This window comes from Ambystoma mexicanum, chromosome 4q (assembly GCF_040938575.1).
Source record: "Ambystoma mexicanum isolate Mex_15411 chromosome 4q, UKY_AmexF1_1, whole genome shotgun sequence".
Taxonomy (NCBI): Eukaryota; Metazoa; Chordata; class Amphibia; order Caudata; family Ambystomatidae; genus Ambystoma; species Ambystoma mexicanum.
In genome coordinates this window covers 689,242,338-689,267,045 of record NC_090928.1, presented here as the reverse complement: position 1 = coordinate 689,267,045, position 24,708 = coordinate 689,242,338, and the positions used below count along the sequence as shown (strand labels likewise).

At 48.7% G+C, this 24,708-nt stretch overlaps 1 protein-coding gene across 2 annotated transcripts in view; it reads right to left on the bottom strand.

Moving 5' to 3' along the window:
- Positions 1-24,708, bottom strand: part of CRLS1 (cardiolipin synthase 1) — a 293,521-nt gene that overhangs the window by 159,541 nt on the left and 109,272 nt on the right. For both annotated transcript variants that reach the window (XM_069608273.1, XM_069608274.1), the window contains exon 3: positions 11,502-11,631. In XM_069608273.1, coding sequence (XP_069464374.1) covers positions 11,502-11,631 — 130 coding nt within the window. The remainder of the gene's footprint in view (positions 1-11,501; positions 11,632-24,708) is intronic.

The following is a 24,708-nucleotide window of genomic DNA, read 5'->3' as shown; positions in this document are numbered from 1 at the left end:
GGATAGCTGTGATGGTCCAGGCCACAGGATGTAGGTCGTTTGTACCTCTCCCATGATGGTCCTGCGGTTTGTAGAACACCAAGCCATTTTTACATTTTTAGATGTCATGCAAAAGTTGTAATCATGAGCCACTTTTTTTGGCTTTCACACAGGTTAAATACATCTATTTTCTTTTTTTGTTTTTTTTTACTTTTATTTATTGGCAGAAGGTTAAGACATGTACAGCACATGCTGCGCAGAGAAAAAGCAAATATAATATCACACATAGGCATTGCATCACAAGCATTTCGAACATCTCAGCCCGAGGGGGGGGGATACCACTTGGGGGGTTTCGAGTGCTCAGTTCTCATGGTCAGTTGGGTGGGTCTGACTGAGGGGTGGAGCTCCACTCAACCTCGTCTCTACTGTTCAGGTAGCTGCAGAATTCTGTCCAAACATTTTTGGGACGGGAAGGCATAGGCAGGGAACCGATATATTCTTCTTCACACATTTGTACCCAAGTGAGGGCTTTCAACCACATTTCGAGGGTGGGGGTGGTGCGGCGCTTCCAGCATTGCAATATGCATCTCTTGACTACAATGGCACTTACATTTAGAAACTTTGACATTGCCCTGTCATTTTCCCCAGCCCAAATTACGAACAGCAGGGCTAGTGGGTCCAGACCTACTAGGGCCCCAATTATCCCTGATAGCGCCTTTGTTACTTCCGTCCAGAACGTGTTAAACCCAGTACAGGATCAAAATATATGTGCATGGTCTGCCTCTTCAGAGTTACATTTCGGGCATGTATGGGTCGAAGTACCTGATAATTTCGCAACTCTGTGCGGTGTGTAATAGTCTGTTGAGGAGTTCTGGCACTGAGGGAGACTTTGCGCGTGTGCGCACACATCTTGCTCCACATCCCCTCGGTGATTTCCGTTCCCAGCTCCCTGGTCCATGCCTCCCGTGGTTTAAGGGATATGTCCTTTATTTTTGCCAGCTGCATTTTGTATGGGGAGGACACTATGCCCCTGCAGCCTGTGGAATTCGCTATGTATTGGAGTTCAGGTGAGTCTGGGGGTTTGTCCGGGTACGAAGGCCACATTGCCCGTACTGCCGCTCTTAGCCTGAAATATTGCAGTAGCTCAAGCGCAGAGTTGGAGTGTGTGGGTCGCCATGTTTGGGGGGTGATGAATGTGCTATCGGGGTATAGGTCAGTTAGGGCTCGGTAACCCAGGTCTTCCCAGTGTCGTGAGAAATGCTGGTCGTGTGTGGGGGCAAGTCCAGGAAATTGCCATATGGGGAGCCATTTGTAGTATGGGCAGTGGACTTGTTCAGAGTGCAAAATGTTCTTCCATGCTGTAATCGTGGCAGCCACAGGGTCTAACTGGGCATCTGTTTGGAATGTGCGGTGTAGTAGTAAGGTCATGATGTTAGTTCCAAGCCCTGCAAGCTTCTCTAGTTTGACGTGAGGGGGCGGATTCAGGTATGTGTACCAATGAGTTGCGTGTTGGGCCTGTGCTGCGTTCCAGTATAAAGTTAGGTCAGGGGCTGTGAAACCCCCTTTTTCATATGGCATGGTCATGTGCTGCCACTTATTGCGGACTGCTCCGGAGTGCCAAAGGAATTGGGCGCACGCCGAATGGAGCCTCTTAAAATATTGCTTCCCGGGCCATATTGGTACATTGGCGAAGATATAGAGGAGCTTGGGGACCACGATCATTTTTTATCAGGGACAGCCTGCCCGCGAGGGAGAATGGGAGATTGCGCCATTTGAGCATTTTGGATTCAATGAGCTGAGCTGTTGACTCGTAGTTGTCCACTAGTAGAGAGGCTTTGGTCAGTGATACTTGCACCCCAGGGTATCTAATGCCACCTGGGGACCAGCGTAGGGGAAATTCGCATGCCGGTTGCTATAGTGAGAGGGAAGATTTCAGATTTAGAATAATTGATGGTGAAACCTGAGTACGTGCCTATTTTGGTTATGTCTCGGATGATCGGATCTAGGTGTGTGGAGGGGTTTCTGACGTATAGGAGAACGTCATCCGTGTAGAACGAGATGATTTCTGGCTTGTCCTGTATGCAAATGCCCTTGTTAGTGTGTCGATCCCTGACGTAGTCTGCCATGGGTTCGATGGCGAGAGCAAATAGGATGGGGGAGAATGGGCATCCCTGACGGGTGCCCCTGTGTAGCGCAAATGGAGAGGAGGTAACAAAGTTGACTAGCACCCTGGCCAATGGTCCTGTATACAGTAGTTTTATGTAGGAGAGCATGTTCGGTCCCACTCCCATTTTTTCTAGCACAGCCCATAGGTATTGCCATGAGACCATGTCAAATGCCTTTTGTGCATCCAGTGCGACTGCCACTGCGTCAGCACTCGGATCGATTCTGGACATCACGTTAAATAGGCAGCGGATGTTGAGTGCTGTAGAGCGGCCAGGAACGAATCCACTTTGGTCAGCATGGACTAGGTGGGGCATGAGTGGGAGGAATCTGTTGGCAATTATTTTAGCGAAAATGTTTGTATCCGTGTTAATGAGCGATAGGGGCCTATAGGACCCACATTCATCAGGGGGCTTCCCCGGCTTGGGGAGGACTGTTATTAGGGCTTCTCTTAAGGAGGGAGGGCGTGTAATCTGAGTGATTCGGTCCAGACCCCGTACAGAATGGGTGCTAGAATAGCAACATGTTCCTGGTAGAACTCGGATGTGAGCCCGTCAGGGCCCGGGGCCTTGTTCTTAGGGAGGTCCGAGATTACCTGAACGATCTCTTCTAAGGCGATCGGGACATCAAGTTTTTCCTTGGTGTTGTGAGAGATGAGGGTCATGGGAATGCTTTCTAGTAGGTCGTCCAGAACATGGGCTGTATGCTCTGGCCGGGGGCCATATAGATTGGCGTAAAAGCTAGCAAAGGTGTCGATGATGGCTTGGTCCGACCAGTGTCTTAAACCCCGATCGTCAATAATGCTATCTATACGGGTCTATCACACTGAAACCAGCCGATAAAGGCGGTGCCTTAGTACTGATGGATACCAACTTTTACAACTCTGGATGTCTTAATTTATTGAATGACCAAGGCACATATTTGGTATTGGACTCTGACCCTATCCTGGCCATTAAAGACACTATTAAGAAAGCAGTCGAGAAAGCATCAGAAATGGATTGGATTTCTGACCACACTTGTGACTTTCTCATTAAAAACTTTCCAGTGACCCCGGTATTTTATGCTCTTCCAAAAATCCATAAAGACAAGACTAAGCCACCATTCAGACCTATTGTTGCGGGGACTGAAAGTGTGTTTCACCCCCTAGCTACTTATTTGGATCAAGCACTCCAACCATTAGTCCAACGGACATCCACTTACTTGAAAGACACTGCTCATTTCCTTAGAGTCATCAATGAAGTACAAATTGACAATTCCACATCTATCCTATTTACACTGGATGTTAACAGCCTGTACACCTCTATCCCGCACCAACAAGGGATAGAAGCGCTGGAATGGTTTCTTTTGAAACATAGAAACACCAAGATACACAAAGTATTTGCTATGGAACTTATTCACATCATTTTATTCAACAACTACTTTAGGTTCAATGATAAATTCTATCTACAGACAGCAGGCACATCGATGGGGTCACCAGTGGCCCCATCTTACGCAAATATTTTCATGTTCCATTTTGAAGAGACCTATGTATTGAACACAGAACCGTGGAAAACCAAGATAGCTCTGTGGAAAAGGTTTATAGATGACATCTTTGGTATCTGGCTAGGCACCAAAGATGAACTCAACCAGTTCTTCCAATATTTAAACAATTGCCATGAAAGAATTACCTTCACCCTAGAGATGGGCACACCCAACATTCATTTCCTGGACATCAATATTGGAATCATTGGTAACAATCTACAAACCAGTATTTACAGGAAACCCACGGATTGTAACAGTACACTACGATTTGAAAGTTTCCACCTAACCCACTTGAAGGACAACTTACCCTTTAGTCAAATGTTACGTCTAAAAAGGATTACATCTGACACTACTAAACTACAAGGAGAATATGAGGATATGAAACAAAGGTTTATCAATAGAGGCTTCCCTGATGCCACCGTTGATAAAGCTATCAGACGTACCGCGACTCTTTCAAGATCCAACCTACTGGAAGAAAAACCTAAGAAGATTAATACCAGACTCATCCATACACTGAAATTTTCCAGTCAGAGTTATCAGATCAAGAGAATAATAACCAAGAATTGGGACCTCATCAAAGCAGACCCTAATCTTAACAAATTATTCCCAGAACCGCCAATGCTGGCGTATAAGAGAGGAAAGAACTTGAGGGATAGTTTGGTTAAAGCTGAAAAAAAAACATTATCAGTACAAACGACTTTGAGAAAACAAAAACCTGGAACTTACCCATGTCTACACTGTCAGCATTGCCCTAATATAATTAAAGGTAAATACATCCGACACCCCAACAATGGTAAAAAAATATTCCTATCATATCATGCTACTTGTGACAGCAAAAATGTCATCTAAGCCTTAAGATGTCCCTGTGGGAAATACTATGTAGGCAAAACAATTAGGAAAGCGAAAGAACGCTGGACTGAACATAAGTCGAATATTAGAACACAGAACGACAAATCACCAGTCTTTAGACACTTTAAGGAGAACGGTCATAACATCTCACAACTCAGATGGGTTATTTTAGAAACAGTACATTCTCTACCAAGAGGAGGAGATTTTGCTAAGAAGTTAGCACAAAGAGAACTGTACTGGATCCATAAATTGGACTCAGTTAATCCCAAAGGACTTAACGAAGATTTCTACCTAGGGCCTTTCCTTTGAAACGCCTCTCTTTTAACGCTACATCCTTTTCCCTTCATTGCTGAGATCTGCTCTACCACATCGATAGCCTTTAAGTCTAAATACAGGCACCAACTTTCCCCCCCAGAGGTACTAGAATTCAACTTTGGGTTCGCATCTGGGCTAATCACATTTAACCTCAACAGATTGTGCACTCATCTGACATGAGGCAGAGTACAGCGTACCTTGTTTATCAGATTGATACTATTTATTTACTTGACTTCTATGGATGACTTTTCTCCTATGCTCACATTTACCAATGCATATGTTTTCTATGTATAACATGTCATATCTGGCTACAAATGACTAATATATCTATGCAGTTTTGTATTTGCACCTCCTTTGTATTATCTCTAACAATATTCGGGTTAATCATTTTTGAAGGTTCATATATACCTTTCCAATGACACTAGTTTTTTTAATTACATCTCTTGTTAGACTCCCTTCATACGTACTTTCCCGTATGTACAGACTTTTTGAGAATATTAAACGAATCAGACTAATTTCTTTAAATGACACTCCTTGTTAGACTCCCTTCATACGCATTTTCCTGCATACATAGACCTTCTTGCCACATTAAGTGACTCAGGAAAGCTTTTCACATTCAGCTTTTCACATTCAGCCGTATTTACCTCTTGGCCACTTTTTGCTACCAGACCCGTCTCTTTAAACAGACGTGTACATGGTGTTTACATTGGCGACGTCATGTGCGCTTCAGCGTAATGACGTCACAACAATGACGTATATATTAACCGCCATGTTTTTTGGAGGTCTCTAGCGACTGCTGTATCTCCCCGCTCTTACCTGTCTTTCCTGCCTTACAAGGACTACAGTAAGTTACTTATTCTGGGACAGGGCCATACTACTATAACTCTATTTTTCGATTTTGATCCTAGATGGATACTCTTGACACTTTAGACCTTTTTGGTCGTTCTATTTGTAACGAGTGGTGCCTCCATCTTTTAGGTACCGCGCACAGACTGAAAATACTGTTTTCCTTTGACACCAACACGGCCCCCCAGCCTCTGAGGGATTCAGATACAAGCGATTCTTGTTTGGCTAGTAAGTTAACAGACTTTCTTCTACATCTATCCATTTTCACTTGATTCCAAAGCACAGTGCTCATTCAGCATCTTTTGCCTCTTTGGTTATACTATAGGGGACCCAGACAGCTACACCTTGTTGGGATGACACACTTGTGTAACAACATGACCCAGTCCATCCTTTAATGTAACATACGGTATGTTTTTTACCCTTTATACACCTAGTGGTATTTGCAATAGTCCATTTTTACTTACATTTGATTTACAATTGTTTGATAGGATGAAGACTCTGCTAAAACGATATTAACTCTAGTTCCTTGTTGCTTTATAACATGATTGTAGACTCTTCTAATTAGTGTACTACCTTTTGCTTTAAGAACCCATATGGCTGATTGGATAATTCGCTGTCTCTAAACATTCAGTCTATGTTATTATCATGTAAACTGACATTATTATTATTTTGTATATACTTCTCTAGAGTTACTGTGATTGACACAACGAATAACTACAGCCCCTGATGAAGAGAACATTATCTCGAAACGCGTTGGGCATTTGCTCTTTGAAAAATAAATCCTGATTGGATAACCAACTCTTCTTTGAACTGATGAATATGTTTCGATACTAAACCGATATCTTGAATTACTATGTTGTTTCATTTAACTTTAAATTGATTTACTCCATTTACTCCGATTCCCCTCTTGGGAATAAACCTTTACTCAGCTTGCTTAAGCGATAAATAGAGTGCAGGGGACGGGAGTTCCCTAATAGGGTTCTTTTTTGGTCTTTGTGTAATTGTACAACCCATATGCCAGGGTTGATTTCTTTTCTCCCCTGCACCTTGAATTACTCTGAAATAGATCCCTCTATTTCATAATAGAGCACCACATGCACATTAAAGTCAGTTATACATTCTGAGTGTCAGGTGTGTACCTTCCAGTTAGTTATCTATACGGGTCTTGCCACCCTCCTCCCGCACCAATCTGGCGAGGGTTCTTCCCGGTCTGTCTCCCTCCCCATACCTTCGGGCAGCCACAGGGCGGGCATGGTATCGAACCGCACTTAGGGCGTGGAACTCAAACAGCTCCAGCTCTGTTCTGATCTTTGCCAGGGTTGCCGGGGCTGGTGTGGAAACGTACTCTTGTTCAAGGGTTTTGAGCTTGGTTTCGGAATTGCTTAAGGACTGCCTTATAGCTTTGAGGACCCCCCCGCCTCCCTCGAGATACACATCCCTCTGATGTATACTTTAAATGCCTCCCATCTGGTCCCTTCGGGGGTGTCAGACGTGTTGTTGTTCTCAAACAACGTGTTTATGTCCGCTAGTATCTCGGCCTCGAAGACAATGTCCGACAGAGCGTCAGATTTAAAGCGCCAGGCGGGTCGGGCCGTCGGAGTATTACCCATATGGATATGTACTAGCACAGGGGAGTGGTCAGAAAGCGTGCGCGGGAGGATACTGACCTCAGAAACCCTGCCCACACGGTTCCCGGACAGGAGGAACATATCTATTCTTGAGGAGCTGTCGTGGACCGTTGAATAGAAAGTATACTCTCTTTCCTGGGGGTGGAGCGTTCTCCACACATCGTGCAGATTCAGGGAGAGCATTTGTGTATGGAGTCACTTGGCAACGTGGGAAGTGACCCTGCGGGTGTTGGTCGTTCTATCCAGGACGTATAAGATTCATGTTGCCTCCCTATATAATGGGGACTTCCACATATCTCATAAGGATGGCAGTTATTGTGTCTATAAATTCAGGGGAATCTGTGTTGGGGGCATATGAGTTAATAAGCAAACATTTTTCGTTAGCTAGAGTGCAGTGGAGAATCACATATCTACCTTCTGTGTCAATGTGGGATGTATGGAGTGTGAATTTTAAAGACTTGTGGATGAGAGTAAGAACTCCCCTGGACTGTGTGGAATATTGAGTATAGTATCTATTGGGGCCCCAGGTTTGTGCAAGATTTGATGAGAGAAGTTTCAGCGCGTGTGTCTCTTGCAGTAGGAGTACCTTGATCCCATGCCTCTGTGCATATGCCGTGATCCTACGGGACTTTGCGAAATTTGTCAATCCCCGGACATTCCATGTCAGCATTTTTATAGCCATGCCAACAACTTATGGGACATCCCTAGTGTGAAATCTTTCTCTGCGTGCCGCCATGTGTGCTGCAATGGCATGAGGATGCCTTGCTTTAACCCCGTTCCCAACCTTTCCGCCATTTTCAATACACCATTCCCCAACTTTGCCACCCCCCACCCTCACTGCTTGGTACCAACTAGCAGTGTGATAGTACCCACCCCCGGAGCGATCAACTGCGCGCCATCCCCAACTCAGCGACGCTTGAACAGTAGCCCAACTGGGGCTTAAACACAAACACTCCGTTTTAGGAGACATTGCAGTTGCAGTGGGGGCTGCTGCTGCCGTCCGACCCACCTTTGTTACTATCGGTATGATGGAACATCATTAAAATTTTGGATCGGCTGATGAAAGTAAGGTTACGAAGAGAGGACACACATGTAGTAGAATGGCAAGGCATAAGCTGCTACTGCCTTGGGGTGGTGTATGACAGTACTGCTTGGCTGTAAGTGGTCGGGCCCCGTGTGTGGTGATACAGTCCAGTGAGTTGAAGATGTATCCCCTTCGAGGAGTCGTGCTCTTGATATGCTGATGTTTGGCCTGTGTCGGCCCAAGATGGGTGATGGGGGGGGGGGGGGGACATCAGCCCGCCAGGTGGCAGTTCACAGGTTGGCCAAATCCAGCAAGGCACCGAGCACGGGGCCGGCAGCCTGGAGCTAGTTGTTGATCATGGGGTCTTCTGGGGGTCCACTAGTGGGATTTGTGCCTCGATGAACTTGACCGCCTCGTCAGGGACTGTGAAAAAATAGAGTTTGTTGCGGTGGGTGATTTTTAGGCGAGCAGGGAAGAGCATCGCGTACTCGATTTTCCTGTCTCTTAGCGTTTATTTTACCCCTCCAAATTGACGTCTTTCCATCTGCACCACCACAGAAAATGATTTGTGAGTCCAGCCTTAGTTCCCCTTTCTCTCTGGCCAGACGGAGTATGTGGTCTCTGTCCTTGTAACTCAACAGCTTTGCGATTATCGGCTTTGGGAAGTCTCCCGGTTTGGGCCGGGGTGCTAGCGAGCGGTGTGCTCTTTCAACTGTGAAGAATGGTGAGAGCGCAGGATTGTCGAGATCTTTGAGGAGTTGTTCGACCGCATGTTCCATACAACCTTTTAGCGCAGATTCGGGGACCCCCACTATGCAAATATTCTTTCTCCGAGACCTCGATTCAAGGTCGTCACATTTGGCTTTGACCTGTTTCATGTCACGGACAAGCTCAGTAACTGTTTTGCAAGGTATGAACGTTGTATTCATTGGTCCGATTCTTTGCTCCGTTTCTGTGATCCTGGCCCCATGCTGGTCGAGTTTAGCTCTTAGAGAGGCAACATTAGCGTGGATGTCATTCAGCTTTTCATGAAAGGCTGCAAAGTTTTTGGCCATGGACTCCATCATTGCCGTTAGGTCTGGTTGTGGGGGGTCCGGCACGACGTCGCTCTCCTCCTGTGCTGCAGAGGCGGACGGCTGGTCCGCCCTGGGCGCCGCCTTGGCGAACTTATCCATGGCGCCTACCTTGTTAGCACCACGCGACCTGTTGGACATTTCTGTAGTGGGAAACTGCGTCCAACCTGGCGGGGTTAGTGGTAGGTGCAGGCTAGGGCCTCCGCAGAGAGGGTGGAGGTGGGCCGGCGGTTGTGACGTGGAGTTAGCTTGAATTTGGTGGCAGCGGTAGTGCTCGCCAGGGCGGAGGTGGCTAGTTCGCCGTTAGACCACAGTGACGTAGAAGCACCGAGCAGGTGTAGCCAGGAGGGCTGTATATTGCTGGACTCCGCAGGTGTCTCACGGCGGTCGCAGGTCCCTTGGATGGAGAAGGCTAGGGGGAGTTAAGCGCGCCCCGTTGATTAGGGTCGCCTTAGATTAGGCGTGGGCTCACTGGGTATTGGGTCGCAAGCAGGATGGAGGGGCGATACTGTTCGCAGCTGTATACGTTGATTAGGTGAGATGATTCCTCCTATAGTGGCACCACCCAAGCCCGGGAACCACAGCAGGAGTACTCAGCACATAATTGTATGGGGCCCTCTGAGGTGAGGGGGCCACGGGAAGTGTCTATTCCGAACCGCACCAGGAGGACATGTGGGCCGCCGCTTCTGAGGTTGTCAAGAGAGTCATGCGCAAGTGGGTTCCAGCGGATGGTCAGTGGCGGCCATTGGCCAGTCGAGCGGCGAGAGCAGGGGGGGGAGCCCCGAGGGCTTCTATGCAGGCATTCGCGTTCGACTTTGTCCAGGCTCACTGAGTCGACCGCAAGTGGCGGGGTGGGCCAGGGTCTAGATCGGGATAGATCAGAGGGATATAGCAGCGCCTGCGGCACCCACCTTGTAGCCTTTGGGGTGGCTGGACCCGTATGTCCACCCGCAAAGTAGCGCGCCCCAGAGGGCAGCTCCCGCTCCACTGAGGGTTGCGGGGTCAATGAGGTGTGGAGGCGGCAGCCAGTCTCAGGAAGCACCGTGGGCCCCCAGCAGAGGGGCGTGCTGATGGCCCTGTGTCTGTGGGGCAGGTGGAGCACAGCAAAAAGGGGGGGGGGATAAGCCCCCGCCGAGCGGCGTTATCAGGTCCTCAGGGATGCCGCGGGATTCCGCAGCGCGGTGCCTGGTACATGCACCTTCAGGGCCAGGGGGCCCGCGCTTGTGTCGATGCGGGAGGGTACCACCTCAGCCCGCGGCAGCGAGTCCAGGAGCCGCGCCGTCTGCTCCCAGCGATCCCCGGCACAGCAGCGCCGGCCGCCCGGAAGTCAACTCACGGCCTGGGCGGCGGAGGGCTAGATGTCCTGCCTCCACGGCCACCGAAGGCGGGTGGAATCCTCCGACCAGGGAGCGCCTCAGGATGCTTGTGGCCCAATCAAAGAACACGGCAGGCAGCCGCGAGCCGGCGCCAGGGAGGGCCGGAATGGAGGCCGCAAGCCGGCGTTCGCAGCAGGGGCTCCAGGCTCTGATCTCCCTCCAAACTTCGAGCACATAGAAGGGAGAGTGCTGGCTAAAGAATCGTTGTAGTCTCGTTATGGGATGTGAAGGAGAAGTGCCGATATTTGTCGGATCCAGGCAGGCAGGTATGGAGCCCAGACGCTAAGTAGCCATTTTCTGGGCTGCTCAACAGCACCCCCCATACATCTATTTTCTACCATGATTTAGAAGGATTTAAACAATATACTAGTCATGGCTGTGGCTAGAACTACAGCTGATACATTTTTATTGTTTTGGTGCACGAAGACATGTGCCACGAGTACTGCAGTTCATGAGAGCGAGTGCCTTTCATGCCTGGCTTATAGCTTACTACTTCAAAGCTTACACCCAGACATGACAATTTTTTTTAGCACTTGAAATTCACATGTTAAGTTAGTTAACCATACTAATATTCCACATCTAATGACAGTTCAAAAAAACCAAAAAGAAAATACACAAAAAGGAAATTCGAATTTTTGAAGAAGAGCACTGTCTTTACCACTCTGCAATATATACTTAAATTAAATCAATCAATCAGGTGTACAAAAGTAGAGAGTACCAGACTCACCTGGAATAAGCCCAGTATATGTTAGGCACACATAAAGAATGCTGATGAGTATTTTATCAGCCAAAGGATCAAGGGCACTTCCCAAAACAGATTTTTGATTCGCCCAGTTCCGTGCAATATACCCATCCAACTGCAGAGAGAGAAGCATTACAAATATAGTGAAGATTAGAATCCACCACACAACAATCTCATAAAACAACAATATGCCATAACATTCTTACACAAAGCTGTGTATTTTATGATCACCAGAAGAACAAATTAAATAAGGGCACCGCTTTTTGCAAGAACCACTCAGAGTGAGGGTGTTTTATCATCAACAGGCACCTCAATCATCCACCTAGGGCCATGTAACACAAATGGAGCTGGCATTGCATTAAAAAAGTTATTCCACTTTTTGTTCTACAAGTGATAGGATAGGTTATTTCTAACACGCTTAATACCCAGATGTTTCTAAGCGCGGACCCGGGGATTGAACCTGTGTTGCTCTGTGTCGTTTTGCTTCCAAGTGGAACATGTTACCGCTGAGCTATCCTCCCGTGCCACCTGGTATTACAGAAGGGCAGCAAGTGTGTGTGACACCCAATATATTGTGCACCTACCCTCATAGTATTTTTCCCATGCAAATACAGGATTCCCCGTTTCTCTTCTACAGAATCCCATTATAAAGTAGGTACTACAGCAAAAACAAAATCACAAGAGAGAATGTACACCACCAATGAGGTGTTGCAGTCAACCCCTCAGGGCCTCTGGAAAAGGGCACAGGTGGGCACAAAGTACCTCCAAGGGCGTTGCTTGCAGAGGATTTAAAGTGATGGGGAGGCATGCTGAAAGGTCCTCGAGTTATCACTCACCCCTCTTTCAAGCCAGCAGACTAGATCCATCAGTTTATGACGACATGGGTACCCTACAGCACCCAATCCAAAAACTAACTATTGGGCTGATTTTAATTATCAAGCAGATCATTCATGCATAGGGAAAGCAGTATTGGGGCAGCAAGGACCCCAGTTTAACCTCACGTGTAACCACCCTGAATGATCGACTGTGGAGTTTTGTTGGTGTATGCTGCTTTGATGTTCTTCAGAAGCAGAGGACTCGCATTCATTCCTTTCACCATTTTCCAGAACACAGCTCTACATATAAAAAGGTCACAGATTGTTATCTACCATTTTATTATGTGGATCAGAACTGGATCAGATACTGATAGTACGAGCAACAGTTGACAGTCCAGGGCTAAATAAACCATACAGTGGGGCCAGGGTGCTTTGTTTCCTCAACCCATTCTTCCACAGCCATGAGGATCATCTTGCAGAAGATTAACAGGGCCTCATTACGAGTTTGGTGGTAGCCATGGAGCTATTAGCTGAACCGGGCTCCTTTACTGGGTTCCCAGAATGGGGAATTACCGGGCCATTCTGAGCTCGGAGGGCCCGGTAATTCCTCCCTCTGGGAACCCAGGCCCGGATCTTCCCCATTCCCATCTGAGCCCCCATAGGGCTCAATGGGAATGGAAGAGGGAGCTAACAACGGGCTGATTACGACGGGCCTGTTGTTAGCTCCCTCTTCCTCTCGCAGGACCCGGTAACGACGCCTGGTTTTACCAGGCGTCCTTATCCGGTCCCGTGAGGGGACCTCGTAATTTGCGCAGAACGGGTTTAACGGGTCCGCCTCCATTAGCAGAGCTCGTTAACCCGTTCCGCAAAGGTTATAATGAGGCCCACAGTGTTGTAGTTGGGTGCTAACGTGTAGTGCACCAATTTGGTTGTATGTCAAATAGCAGTTATTATATCCTTGTTTGTTTGTTCTGCAACCCCTTTGCAGCACATTGTAATTATCATGTCATTGTGTCATTACATTTCATGCCTCCTCTGGCTGGAATCCGGCGAGGTCACCAGTTTGGTCTGTTGGTCCCTCTGATAATGGCTGTGGTGTGCTACAAAAAATAATCAACTTCTGTTCAACCAACGACAATGTGTCCCAGCATGGTTAATACACTGGAAATGCGGCAGTGAAACTTGCAACTCCCAGTCAACCCGTTGCCAGGTTCTAAGAGGATTGTATTCTCAGTGACAGACCTGTGGGGCTGTGGCACCCTGCCATGTGGGAAGACTACCAATAGAGCAGTCAGGACAGGACACTAGGCGCAAGGAAGAATGCCTTTGACCCCCGCACCACAGGTAAAGTAGGGTCACAACGTGAAGTTCCTGCTGCCAAAGGAAGAACCTCATCTGGCAGTGCACTACAGATGGTTTGGTGCATTTCCCCTCACCACCCAGCTACAGCATTGTTGCGCTCATTACCTGGTGCTATTTGAAGCAGGAGGCTGGCTTTTTGAAGTAGCACGCTAGTGCGTGCAATTGTTTTGTTCAGTCGCATGCGCTTTGCGCTATCTAGGCCTGAGGTGATCTACATGCCTCCAGTTTACTGTGATCTGTGGATCATCTAGTCCTGCGATGAAAGGGAATAGTTTCTTACCTGTAACTCCATTTCTCCAGCATTGGTATCTTTCATGGACTCACATGCTTTGAATATTCCCCGTCGTCAGGCTGGGAATCCCCGGTACATTATATAGACCCTTTCCCGTAGGAAAACTTTTTCGACGCTTATGCGTCCTATCCACCTCGTTTTGTATCATGCGTGCCCGTGCCGTCAGGACGTCATGATATAAATACAGGCCCCGCCCCCGCGCTCCCTCAGATTTCGGCCCCCAAAGTAGTGGGGGAACCGGTTTGCATGATCAGGGGAGGCAGGTGGGCGCATGTGAATCCATGAAAGATACCAATGCTGGAGAAATGGAGTTACAGGTAAGAAACTATTCCCTTCTCCAGCATTGGATCTTTCATGGATTCACATGCTTTGAATAGATTACATAGCAGTACTACCCCCAAGAGGAGGTGTGCATGCAAACCCATATACTTTCTTCGCAAAAGGCCGTTCCCTATGATCATGTATACATCAGTAATAGTTTACATAGGAAAAAACGGACCACATACAGTCATAAATTCCACAGGATGCAACCCCGCAGCCGGGGCTTACCTTACTGGAATAGGTGTCGAAGCACTGCCTGTCCCATCCGGGTGTCTTCGGCATGTTGCTGCGACAGGCAGTAATGGCGGGTAAAGGTGTGTGTAGACGCCCAGGTAGCCGCCATGCAGATGTCCCCTAGAGGGACTCCGGCCCACAGTGCCGTCGACGATGCCGCTGCTCTAGTTGAATGAGCTCTTGGCCTTCGTAGAAGGGGCTTTCCTGCCCTGGAATGGCAGTACGAAATGGTAGATGACACCCATCTTGATAGTCCTTGCTTTGAAATGGCTTTTCCTCTAGCACCCAACCCATAGGCCACAAACAGCTGTCTCGTTTCTCTGAACGGTTGCGTACGATGAAGATAAAACTTGAGAGACCTTTTTACATCCAACGTGTGTAGCATGCGCTCCGCTCCCGAGCATGGCTCCGGAAAAAACGTAGGCAACACGATAGAAGAGTGTTTATGAAACACCGAAGGAGCTTTTGGTATGAACTGTGGGTTAGTGGCTAGGACTACCTTGGTCTTGAAAAATCGTAAGTATGGTGGGTCCACCATTAGAGCTTGAACTTCTGAAATACGTCGGGCTGAAGTGATGGCCACCAGGAAGGCCAATTTCCACGACAGAAACTTTAGAGACGATGATGACATTGGCTCAAAAGGAGGTTTCATAAGAGACGTTAAGACCAGATTGAGGCTCCACTCCGGTGGAAATTTCTTCTCTGGAGGGAAACTCCGAAAGAGGCCTTTAAGGAAGTGTTTAATCAGGCGGTCGCTGAACAATGGTGCCGAGTGCCGTCGACGAGTAAACCTGGAAATGGCTGCTAGGTGTACTTTTATTGACGACACCGACAGGCCCTTTTGAGCTAATAACAGCAAGTATGGAAGGAGCTGTTCCGGCCTAATCGATTGCGGGGCCAAACCTGGTTGATCCTCACACCATTGACAGAACCTTTTCCATTTGTACGCGTATGAGGCGTTTGTGGAAGGTGCTCTTGCCGCTTGCAAGATACGTCGACAGTCCTCCGGAATCGTTAGCCGACCAAATTCGGCGAAGTCAGGAGCCAGGCCGTCAATTTGAGGCTGTCCGGGTCGTGATGCCAAACGACACCCTCCTGTCGAGACAGCAGGTCGGGGGTCTTCTGGAATCTCATCGGTTCCGCCGCCGCTAAGTGTAGTAGGTCTGAAAACCACACTTGTCTGGCCCAGTATGGGGCCACCAGAATTACCCGACATGGGTACCTGAGGATCCATTGCAACGTCCTCCGGACAAGGGGAAAAGGAGGAAATGCGTACAGGAATTTGTTCGTCCATGGGAATGAGAACGCATCCCCCAGTGAGTCCTGCTGAGGCCATCTGCTTGCGTACTGATGGCATTTCTTGTTGTTCTTCGTTGCAAACAGGTCTATGGAAGGGTGTCCCCATTCCTTGAATACTTGTTGAAGTTGTTGGTCGTTCAGCACCCATTCGTGAACTTCGTTCATTTCTCTGCTGAGAGCATCGGCTTCCACGTTTTTCACTCCTGGTAGGTGAAACGCTAAGATTTGCATGTTGTGTTGCAGGGCCCAGTGCCAGATTTTCTGTGCCTCCGTCGATAGGGACCTGGAACGTGTCCCTCCTTGTTTCCTCAAGTAGAACATCGTAGTGGTGTTGTCCGTCATGACACGCACCACCGAGTCCCTCAGTTGCGGAAGAAAAGACTTCAGAGCCCATCGCACTGCTCTCAGTTCTAGCAGGTTGATATGCAGAGAGGACTCCTGCAAAGACCACTGGCCTTGTACCTGTAACATATCCAGATGAGCCCCCCATCCGCTCAGCGATGCATCCGTCACCACCGTCTTTTGGAACTCTGGTTCCAGTAGAGGCATCCCTTTCGTTAGATGAGTAGACACTTTCCACCAGCCGAGTGCTTGAACTAGTTGTTCGTCGACGACCAGTCTGTCGGACCAGCGACCTCTGCTCTGCGCCCAACGGTCCGCTAGAAATTCCTGGCAAGGCCTCATAAACAGACGGCAGTTGTTTATTAACGGAATGCAGGACGACATGGTCCCTAGCAGGGACATGTACTTGCGCACAGAGACCTTGGTACCGCCTCTCCATCCCGACGCCTTGTTTTGAAGTTTCTGAATTCTTTCGCTGGATGGTTTCACCAGGCTTGTGTGTGTATGAAACTCCGCTCCTAGAAAGACCAAGGTCCTCGAAGGCTCTACTGAGGACTTGTTGAAGTTTATTGCGAAGCCCAGTTCCTGTAATATGGACATTGTGGCTCGTAGACTGTCTCGTGTTTGTTCCCTGGATGACCCTCTGACTAGCCAGTCGTCTAGATATGGATAGACATGATGACCATCCTTCCTTAAATGGGCCGCTATAGGGGCCAAGCACTTGGTGAACGTCCTGGGGGAGGACTTGAGTCCGAACGGGAGGACCTTGAACTGAAAATGCTTTCTCCCGACGACGAATCTTAAATATCTCCTGTGTCGTGGGCGTATTGGGATGTGAAAATAAGCATCCTGAAGGTCTAGTGATGATAGATAGTCCATGGGTTGCACCGATCTGATAACCTCTTGGAGTTTTAGCATTTTGAATTTTTTGGCTCTTTAGCCACTTGTTGAGTACCCTCAGGTCGAGAATGGGCCTCCATTTGCCGTTTGGCTTTTTGACAACAAAGAACCTGGAATAAACTCCTTGGCCTTCCTGTGCCACATGAACTCTCTCTACCGCCCCTTTTCGCAACATAAGCGCCGCCTCTTGTCGTAGGATTTGGAGGTGGGGCTGTGGCGAGAATAAAGGAGGAAGACGCGGAGGCTTGTCTTCGAATTGCAGCGCATGACCCATGCGAATCGTGTCTAGGACCCATCGATCTTTGGTGATGCATTTCCATCGGTCGAAGTGATGAGAGACTCGACCCCCCAGGACGTTCCGAAGGCCGTCATTGGTTGCTGGTTTGCTTGTCCTTCGTCGACGAGGGACCCGAGCCGCGTCGTCTGGAGGCTTGATAATCTCTGCCTCTACGTGCCGACTGGGATGCACGTCTGAACCCTTGTGAAGAGTACGAGGGCCTGTTAAATCCACGGTCCCTCGAGGCTCCAAAGCGGGAGTTTCCAGAAGCACCTCTGAAGGGGCGAAAAGAGCGAAAATTTCTACCCGTTTGAAGGGCCCCGAGGGACCTAGCAGTATCCGTGTCTTCTTTCATCCCTTTCAGCGCTTCATCAACCTTTTCGCCAAACAGGTGCTCCCCTTCGCATGGCATGTCCAGGACTTTGTACTGTACTTCAGGACGGAAAGTAGTACATTTGAGCCACGCTTGTCGACGAAGCACTACTCCATGGTTGATTTGTTTGAAACCAGACTCTGCTAGGTCAACTGCGATATTAATAGCGTGGTTCGAGGCCTCTTCGCCGTCCCGCACCAGTAACATAGCTGCTTTCCGGTGTTCGTCTGGCAGGTGTTCTAGGATAGGGGCTAATTTGTGCCACATTTCCCTATCATATCGTGACACGATCGCTAAGGAATTGGCTGCTCTTACTGTCGTCGCTCCGACCGAGAGCACCTTCTTTCCAAATGCGTCCTGCCTCCTAGCCTCGCTTTCCGGTGGCGTTGAACATTTTTGCTGGACCCTGGCCTTCCTAGCCGCTGCCGCCGACACCACCGAGTCAGACAGAGGCTGTGATGTTAGACATTTTGGAGTGGACTCCGGAGCTTTAAACTTCTTCTCGATCCGTCCCTTTATGGCTGGTTCCGAGAACGGATGGCGCATCGTCTTGAGACCTTCTTGCCACACGTGGTCAAGGATTGGGATGGCAAATACCGATTTTCTCCTTTGACCCATATGGTCAAAAAGGAAACAGTCTTTCCTCTGCTCCTCAGGAATCAAGCCGAATTCAGAACACGCTTTCCCCATCATTGCATGGAAGGCTCCCACATCATCAGGGGGAGATGGCTGTGTCTGGCTCCTCGTAGACTCCAATTCTACATCCGAATTCCATGTCGGGTCCCTCGACGGTGACAGGGAGATGTCTGACCCCGAGTCATCACGTATAGAGTCGGACTCCGACAACTCACCCTCCTCCTGAGCTCGAGGACGATCTTTCACCGCCTGGGGAGCCGATGGGTGTTTCGTCGACGAGCGAGCCGTACAAGTTTGCTCGTCGACGGAAGGTACAGACAAAAGTGACGATGACGTCCCAGGTTGAGGGAACTGCGTATCCAGCCGCTGTAGTAGCTTCTGAAGAGTATTAAGCACATCCAGAGACAAAACCGTCTGGGGGGTCAGTAACGTGGATGATATAGGTACCATACCCCCGCTCGCACTCGTCGCCGTCGTCGTCGACGTGGAAGGCCGTAAGCCTAAATCCGATGGCTGCAGAACCATGTCACCTTCCCCTTCCGCCGAGCAGGCCGTGTCTGGCTGCAGTAAGACCTCAGGGGGGATCGGGTCATAGACCTCAGGCAGCCAAGCCATAGACTGAGTCTCCGTCGACGAAGGAATCCCAACCGCTGCTGCTTGAACGGTAATAGGCATCGTCAATGACACCGAGGTCGACGAGCAAGTCGTCGTCGTCGAGTCCTTAGACTTCGTCGTCGATTTCGATGCCGACTTCCCGGCTGAAGCTTCTCGACTCACGGAAGACCTGGGACGGTCCCCTGAGGAGGATTTAGACAGCGCTAGCCTCTCCGTCTTAGATGATGAGGAGGAGGAGGGCTTTTTATGTGATGAGGAGGATCCAGCATGTTTCCCCTTATGCTTGTCCTCAGCGCGAATTTCTGCTGGCCGAACCTTCTTCGATGGAGGCTCCGACTTGCTCCTGGAGGCCGTGGAGCCAACTTCCGAAGCCGGGTAGGCACCCGCTCCGTCATTAAGCCAGTCGACCAGCCTTCTTTTACGGTCCTTAAGGGTTTTTTGGGAGAAACCCTGGCATATCTCACATGTATCCGCCGTGTGGTGCGGGTGGAGACAGTAGATACAGTCCATGTGGCCGTCTCCTTCATAAACCTTTTTGAGGCCACAGGTTGCACATGGGCGAAATAACGCCTTTCCAGACATAATTCTCCGGAATTTGAACTTCGCTTACGCGAAACAGACAAAAAAATAAAAAACAACCTAGTTTTCACTAGTAGTAAACACGAGGATCCCACTACTTTGAAAGACGGTTGAAATCTGAGGGAGCGCGGGGGCGGGGCCTGTATTTATATCATGACGTCCTGACGGCACGGGCACGCATGATACAAAACGAGGTGGATAGGACGCATAAGCGTCGAAAAAGTTTTCCTACGGGAAAGGGTCTATATAATGTACCGGGGATTCCCAGCCTGACGACGGGGAATATTCAAAGCATGTGAATCCATGAAAGATCCAATGCTGGAGAAGGGGCAGCATCAGTTCCCCTGGTGGCGCATAGCAGTAGGAGGAAGCAGAGAGCCGCGACTCCCAAAGAGACAGGAAGAGATGTCAGATACACAGCACCATCTACTGCCCCGAGGTGGCTGTAGGTTGCATACAGGAATAATAACATTTGTGTCTGGTGCACAGCGCCATCTGCTTCTTAGAGGTGGCAATAGGCTACACACGGGGCCTCATCACAAGTTTGGCGGTAGCCCTTAAGTGCGGCAGCAGCGCTGTTACCACCGCATTTAAGGTTCCACCAAATCACGGCTTTGGCTGATTTCCCCCTAGCTCTGAGCTGGGGGGAATCCACTGAGAATTTTCCGACTTTCGGCACGTTTACCACCGGCGGGAAATGCGCCAGCGGTAAAAGCGCGAAATTTCCCCATTGAGCCCAATGGGGAATGGGGAATTCCCGAATGGGCTCAATGGGGAATGGGCAATACCCGTTCCACCAAACCCATGATCCGGCGCCAATAGCGTCGGTGGGTTTGGCAGTAGGGCTAATAACGCCAGCGCCATTAGCGCCAGCGTTACCGCCCAACTCGTGATGAGGCCCACTGTGTGCTACAAATAAATTTCTCCCCAAAGTGGTTAGTTCAAACAGTCTTATCAAGCTCATCAGGTCCGCAACCTTTGTCTTTCCAGATGTTTCAGATTACAATTCGCATGATATCTGGCTATCGACTATAGTACAAAACATCTGGAGAGCCATAGATTTCAGACCCCTGCTGTAAAACGTTAGGTTATCTTTAGGACTCTACTTGTAAAGGGGGGCGATTATGTATGTAGAAAGAAATTGGATCCACTAGACCAGTCAGACTACTTAACTTCAAGTGGGATTGTATTTGGTACAGATGGCCTCCCACTCAATCAACTTAGTATGCATCTTCTATAGGAATGATATGCAATATTGAATATTAATAAAGGCTGTAATTTGTTAGTCTCACCTACCTGATGCTCCATAAAAATGTTAAATGCGGTTCTAAAGGAATGTCTTCAGATGTGCTTTTGCTCTACGGGTCATTGAAAATGTGAGTAGTGCTCCATGGGGCACTGAAAAAGAGGAGTTTAGTGCTCCACCCAATTTATTTCCGAAATGTTAATTTCTTTTCTTTTAATGTCTGTTACTTTGGCTACATCAGTCACCAGCGCCTAGCAAAGTCGAGAGGGCCAGAGCCAGTCACCCTCATGCGACAACCCAGCTGATCTGCGCGGAAAGACTCCATGTCCGCTCCCTCATGTCCGCCTCCTCGCTCAGCTTAACTCATCTGCCGCATCTGCTCACCCGTGGCCACTGGCCCTGATAAAACGGTGAGATTGCACCATCTCTGCTACACTTGTTACCGTGATACCCCACGATCCACGGTGCGAGTGATACCCGTTCGAAAAAGCCCATCGGAACGCGGCCCCATAGCGAGGCGAGGCTGCATCTGGTTGCTAAGCAACCACCCCACTTATTGGCCAATCCGCTCGGCCAGCGGCGGAAACCAGCAACGGAAGGAGGCCACGAAAAAGGCCCAGTTTGTCCCTGTTCACCCTGGTGCGCTCCTAAAGCCACATAGGTGACCGTACCCCCTCTCTGCATATGAACATAACAGCCAACATGCCTTTGTTACTCTATCTACTTGGCTACACGACGCCCATCTACGTCTCGCTCTCACAGGTACCACCCCGCCCTACCGGTCTTTGCTCCGCATGGTACCCATATCTTAACCAGTACCTGCTACTAAGACAATGGTAATACCTACAAGCCTAACGTACTGCCTCGCCTCTGTATTGCACAAAACGCTTATCACTGCCTACTAGCTCACTATACTAAACCAGCCTAGTTAGCGGCTCCAAGCATACTGGCTCTCCGATCTTTATTGGACCAGCCTATCTTGTGGATTCATGCATACTAGCCCATTGTTTAATTTCAGACCAGCCCATCTTGTTGATTTATGCATACCAGCCCATTGCTTAATACTGGACCAGCCTATCTTGCCGATTTATGCATACCAGCCCATTGATTAATATCGGACGAGTCCTATACTGCCGATTTATGCATACTAGCTCTTCGCTCCAAAGTGAACCTACCCGTTCTCGCAGTTCCTAAAGTACACCAGGGTCATCAGCCTACAGCGAATATCAGCCCCTGGCTTTCTAGCCTTTTGTGTTCACCACACCAATACTGATACCGACCGTCCTAAATTGTGATTACCAGGATTACTAGCCTATCCACACTGTAGCAGTACCAAACTTTGGTGCATCCTAATCTATCCCGCCACTTTTCCCTTTCTAGGGCACAGACACCCGACGGCAGCTTCCAGGCCATTACAACACTGAGCTACCATATCAAGCTCCATTTCCTCCACCCTCATGGCCTCCCTCCGCAGAGTCACCCTCACCATGGCTACCATCCTCCCACTGTTCAACTCAATTGCCCCAACGTACTTTCTACCCCAACTTCAATCACCTTCATCACTGAAAGAACCCACCACTGCCCTTAGCAATTACAACACAGACATTCCAAATAACCTAATTAGCCCTACAGAATGGATCCAAAGCTTTGCCTTACTGCCCACACCTTGGATACCGTGCCCAGTGAGTGTCAGAAACTTGAGACTTGAGACTAGGCTGTCGCTTCCTAAATTGCAAGACACCCACAAGGCCATCCATACAGCCTAAACTTAATACCTCCCAGCCGACCACCTGCCTAGCAAAAACCTCAGAGGCTCCTGAATTATCCAGCCCTTCCCCACCCACTCCCCAACCTGGGGCTGAGCCTCAATCATCTCGCCCAACTATCAAAAGGAGCACTCATCAATGCACGGTCCTTGGTCGCCCATGCTCTCGATATTGCTGACCTCATCTCAACTAACGGCCTGGACTTCCTTGCCATTACCAAAACATGGTTACATCAGGCAGCAGGCCCAGCACTATCCGTAGCCATCCCTGAGGGCTAAACAATCATTCGGTCAGACAGAGATTCCGGCAAAGGAGGGGGGAGTAGCATTCATAGCTACAACGCACCTGGGCCTCAGAGCCTTCTCCCATGCTAGCCTCCCATCAGCAGAACTACTATCAGTTAAGCTTCCCCTCTCAGCTACCCAAACAATCCTCTTGCACCTCATCTGCCGACTTCCAGGCTCCATCACCTCCTTCAAGGAAGATATTACAGACTTACTATCAAATAATACTAAATCATGCTCGCAAATGATCTTGCTTGGAGATTTCAACTTAGGTCTCCACGACCTTAATGACCCCAATGCCACAGCACTGGAAAACTCATTTCCCAACTCGGTTTCACTCGCCGCATCACGGGACCCACACATAACAAAGGTTAAACGTTGGACTGGCTGGTAGACCTCAACTGCTCAACTACCATCCTCCACAACAAACCTACTGCATGGTCCGACCATCACTGCATCTCCTTCAGGTGAATGCCCCCCCCCAACCTAAGTCCTACCATCGCTCCTCAAATTCTCTCTAGAAACAGGAACATAACGCTTCAAAATGTACGCCCCCTGATCCAGAATATCATGGGCCCTTCTAACTACAGAAACCTAGATTCAAACAATCTAGTCGACCTCTTTAACAACACACTTGCTTCAGCTATACACATCATTGCCCATAACAAGTTCAAAAAAGCCCAACCTATAGTCCATCTCAACAAATGGTTCACACCTGAACTAAAAATCCTCCGGAATGCCAAAAGAGCGGCTGAATCCACATGGAGAAAATCGCCTACCACTACCAATAAGACGCTATTTACTTCTGCTGCCTCTACTTCTAAATCGGCCATTAGCAACACCAAAAAAGAGACCTACAACAATAGAATCCTAAAAGCCAAATCCAGGACCAAGGAGCTTTTTAGCATCCTAAGGGAATTGGAGTCCCAAGCCCCACCTACTGAAGCTTGTGTGAAAGACGCAGCTTGGTGCACCAAAATACAGAAAGCTCTTGCCAAAAGAATCACACTGCTACAAACTAAAATGAAGTCTAAAAAGAATAGTTTGATCAACAGTTCCAACCCTACTAGCTCATCAAACCTTCATGGCCCCTCCTTCCCACCTTTCTCCTTCTCACCTAAAAAAGTTGAAAACATTATCAAAGGCCTTAAACCATCAAAATGCCAAGGAGATCTCTGTCCGGCCTCAATCATTCAGGAAGGTGCCATTCATTGCTACCCTGATCAACTGCTCGTTCAAGACCAGCACAGTCCCCAATAACCTCAAAAAGGCCTGGTTATGCCTCTTAAAAAAAACAAATATACTTACCAATTATAGGCCCATCACTACCGTCCCCCTTCCTCTTAAAAATACTAGATAGAGTGGCCCATTTACAAATCCATAAACACCTGGAGGACAATAACTTACCTGGTCTGAGACAATCCGGCTTCAGGCCAAGACACGGCACAGAAACAGCTCTCTTGGACCTCAAAATCCAAATGGATGAGGCCAAGGATAATGGCAACTTGGCTATGCTCCTGCTGTTGGACCTTTCAGCATCATTTGATCTCGTTGATCACCAGATCCTCACAAACCAGCTGACCACAGCAGCTGCTTTCTCTAGTAACGCTTCTAACTGGATCCAGTCATTTCTCTCCAATCGAACTACCAGGGTCATCGCACCCTCAGCCAACCTAATCCATTTCAACTGTGGCGTTCCACAAGGCTCCTGTGTCTCGGCAACGCTTTATAATATCTTCACCAAGCTGCTGTTCGACTGACTTGATAACTTGGGTGTCACATACATGAATTATGCTGATGACACCCAAGTTCTCATCATGTTCACAGGACAGGGTGCTATGAAGATGATTC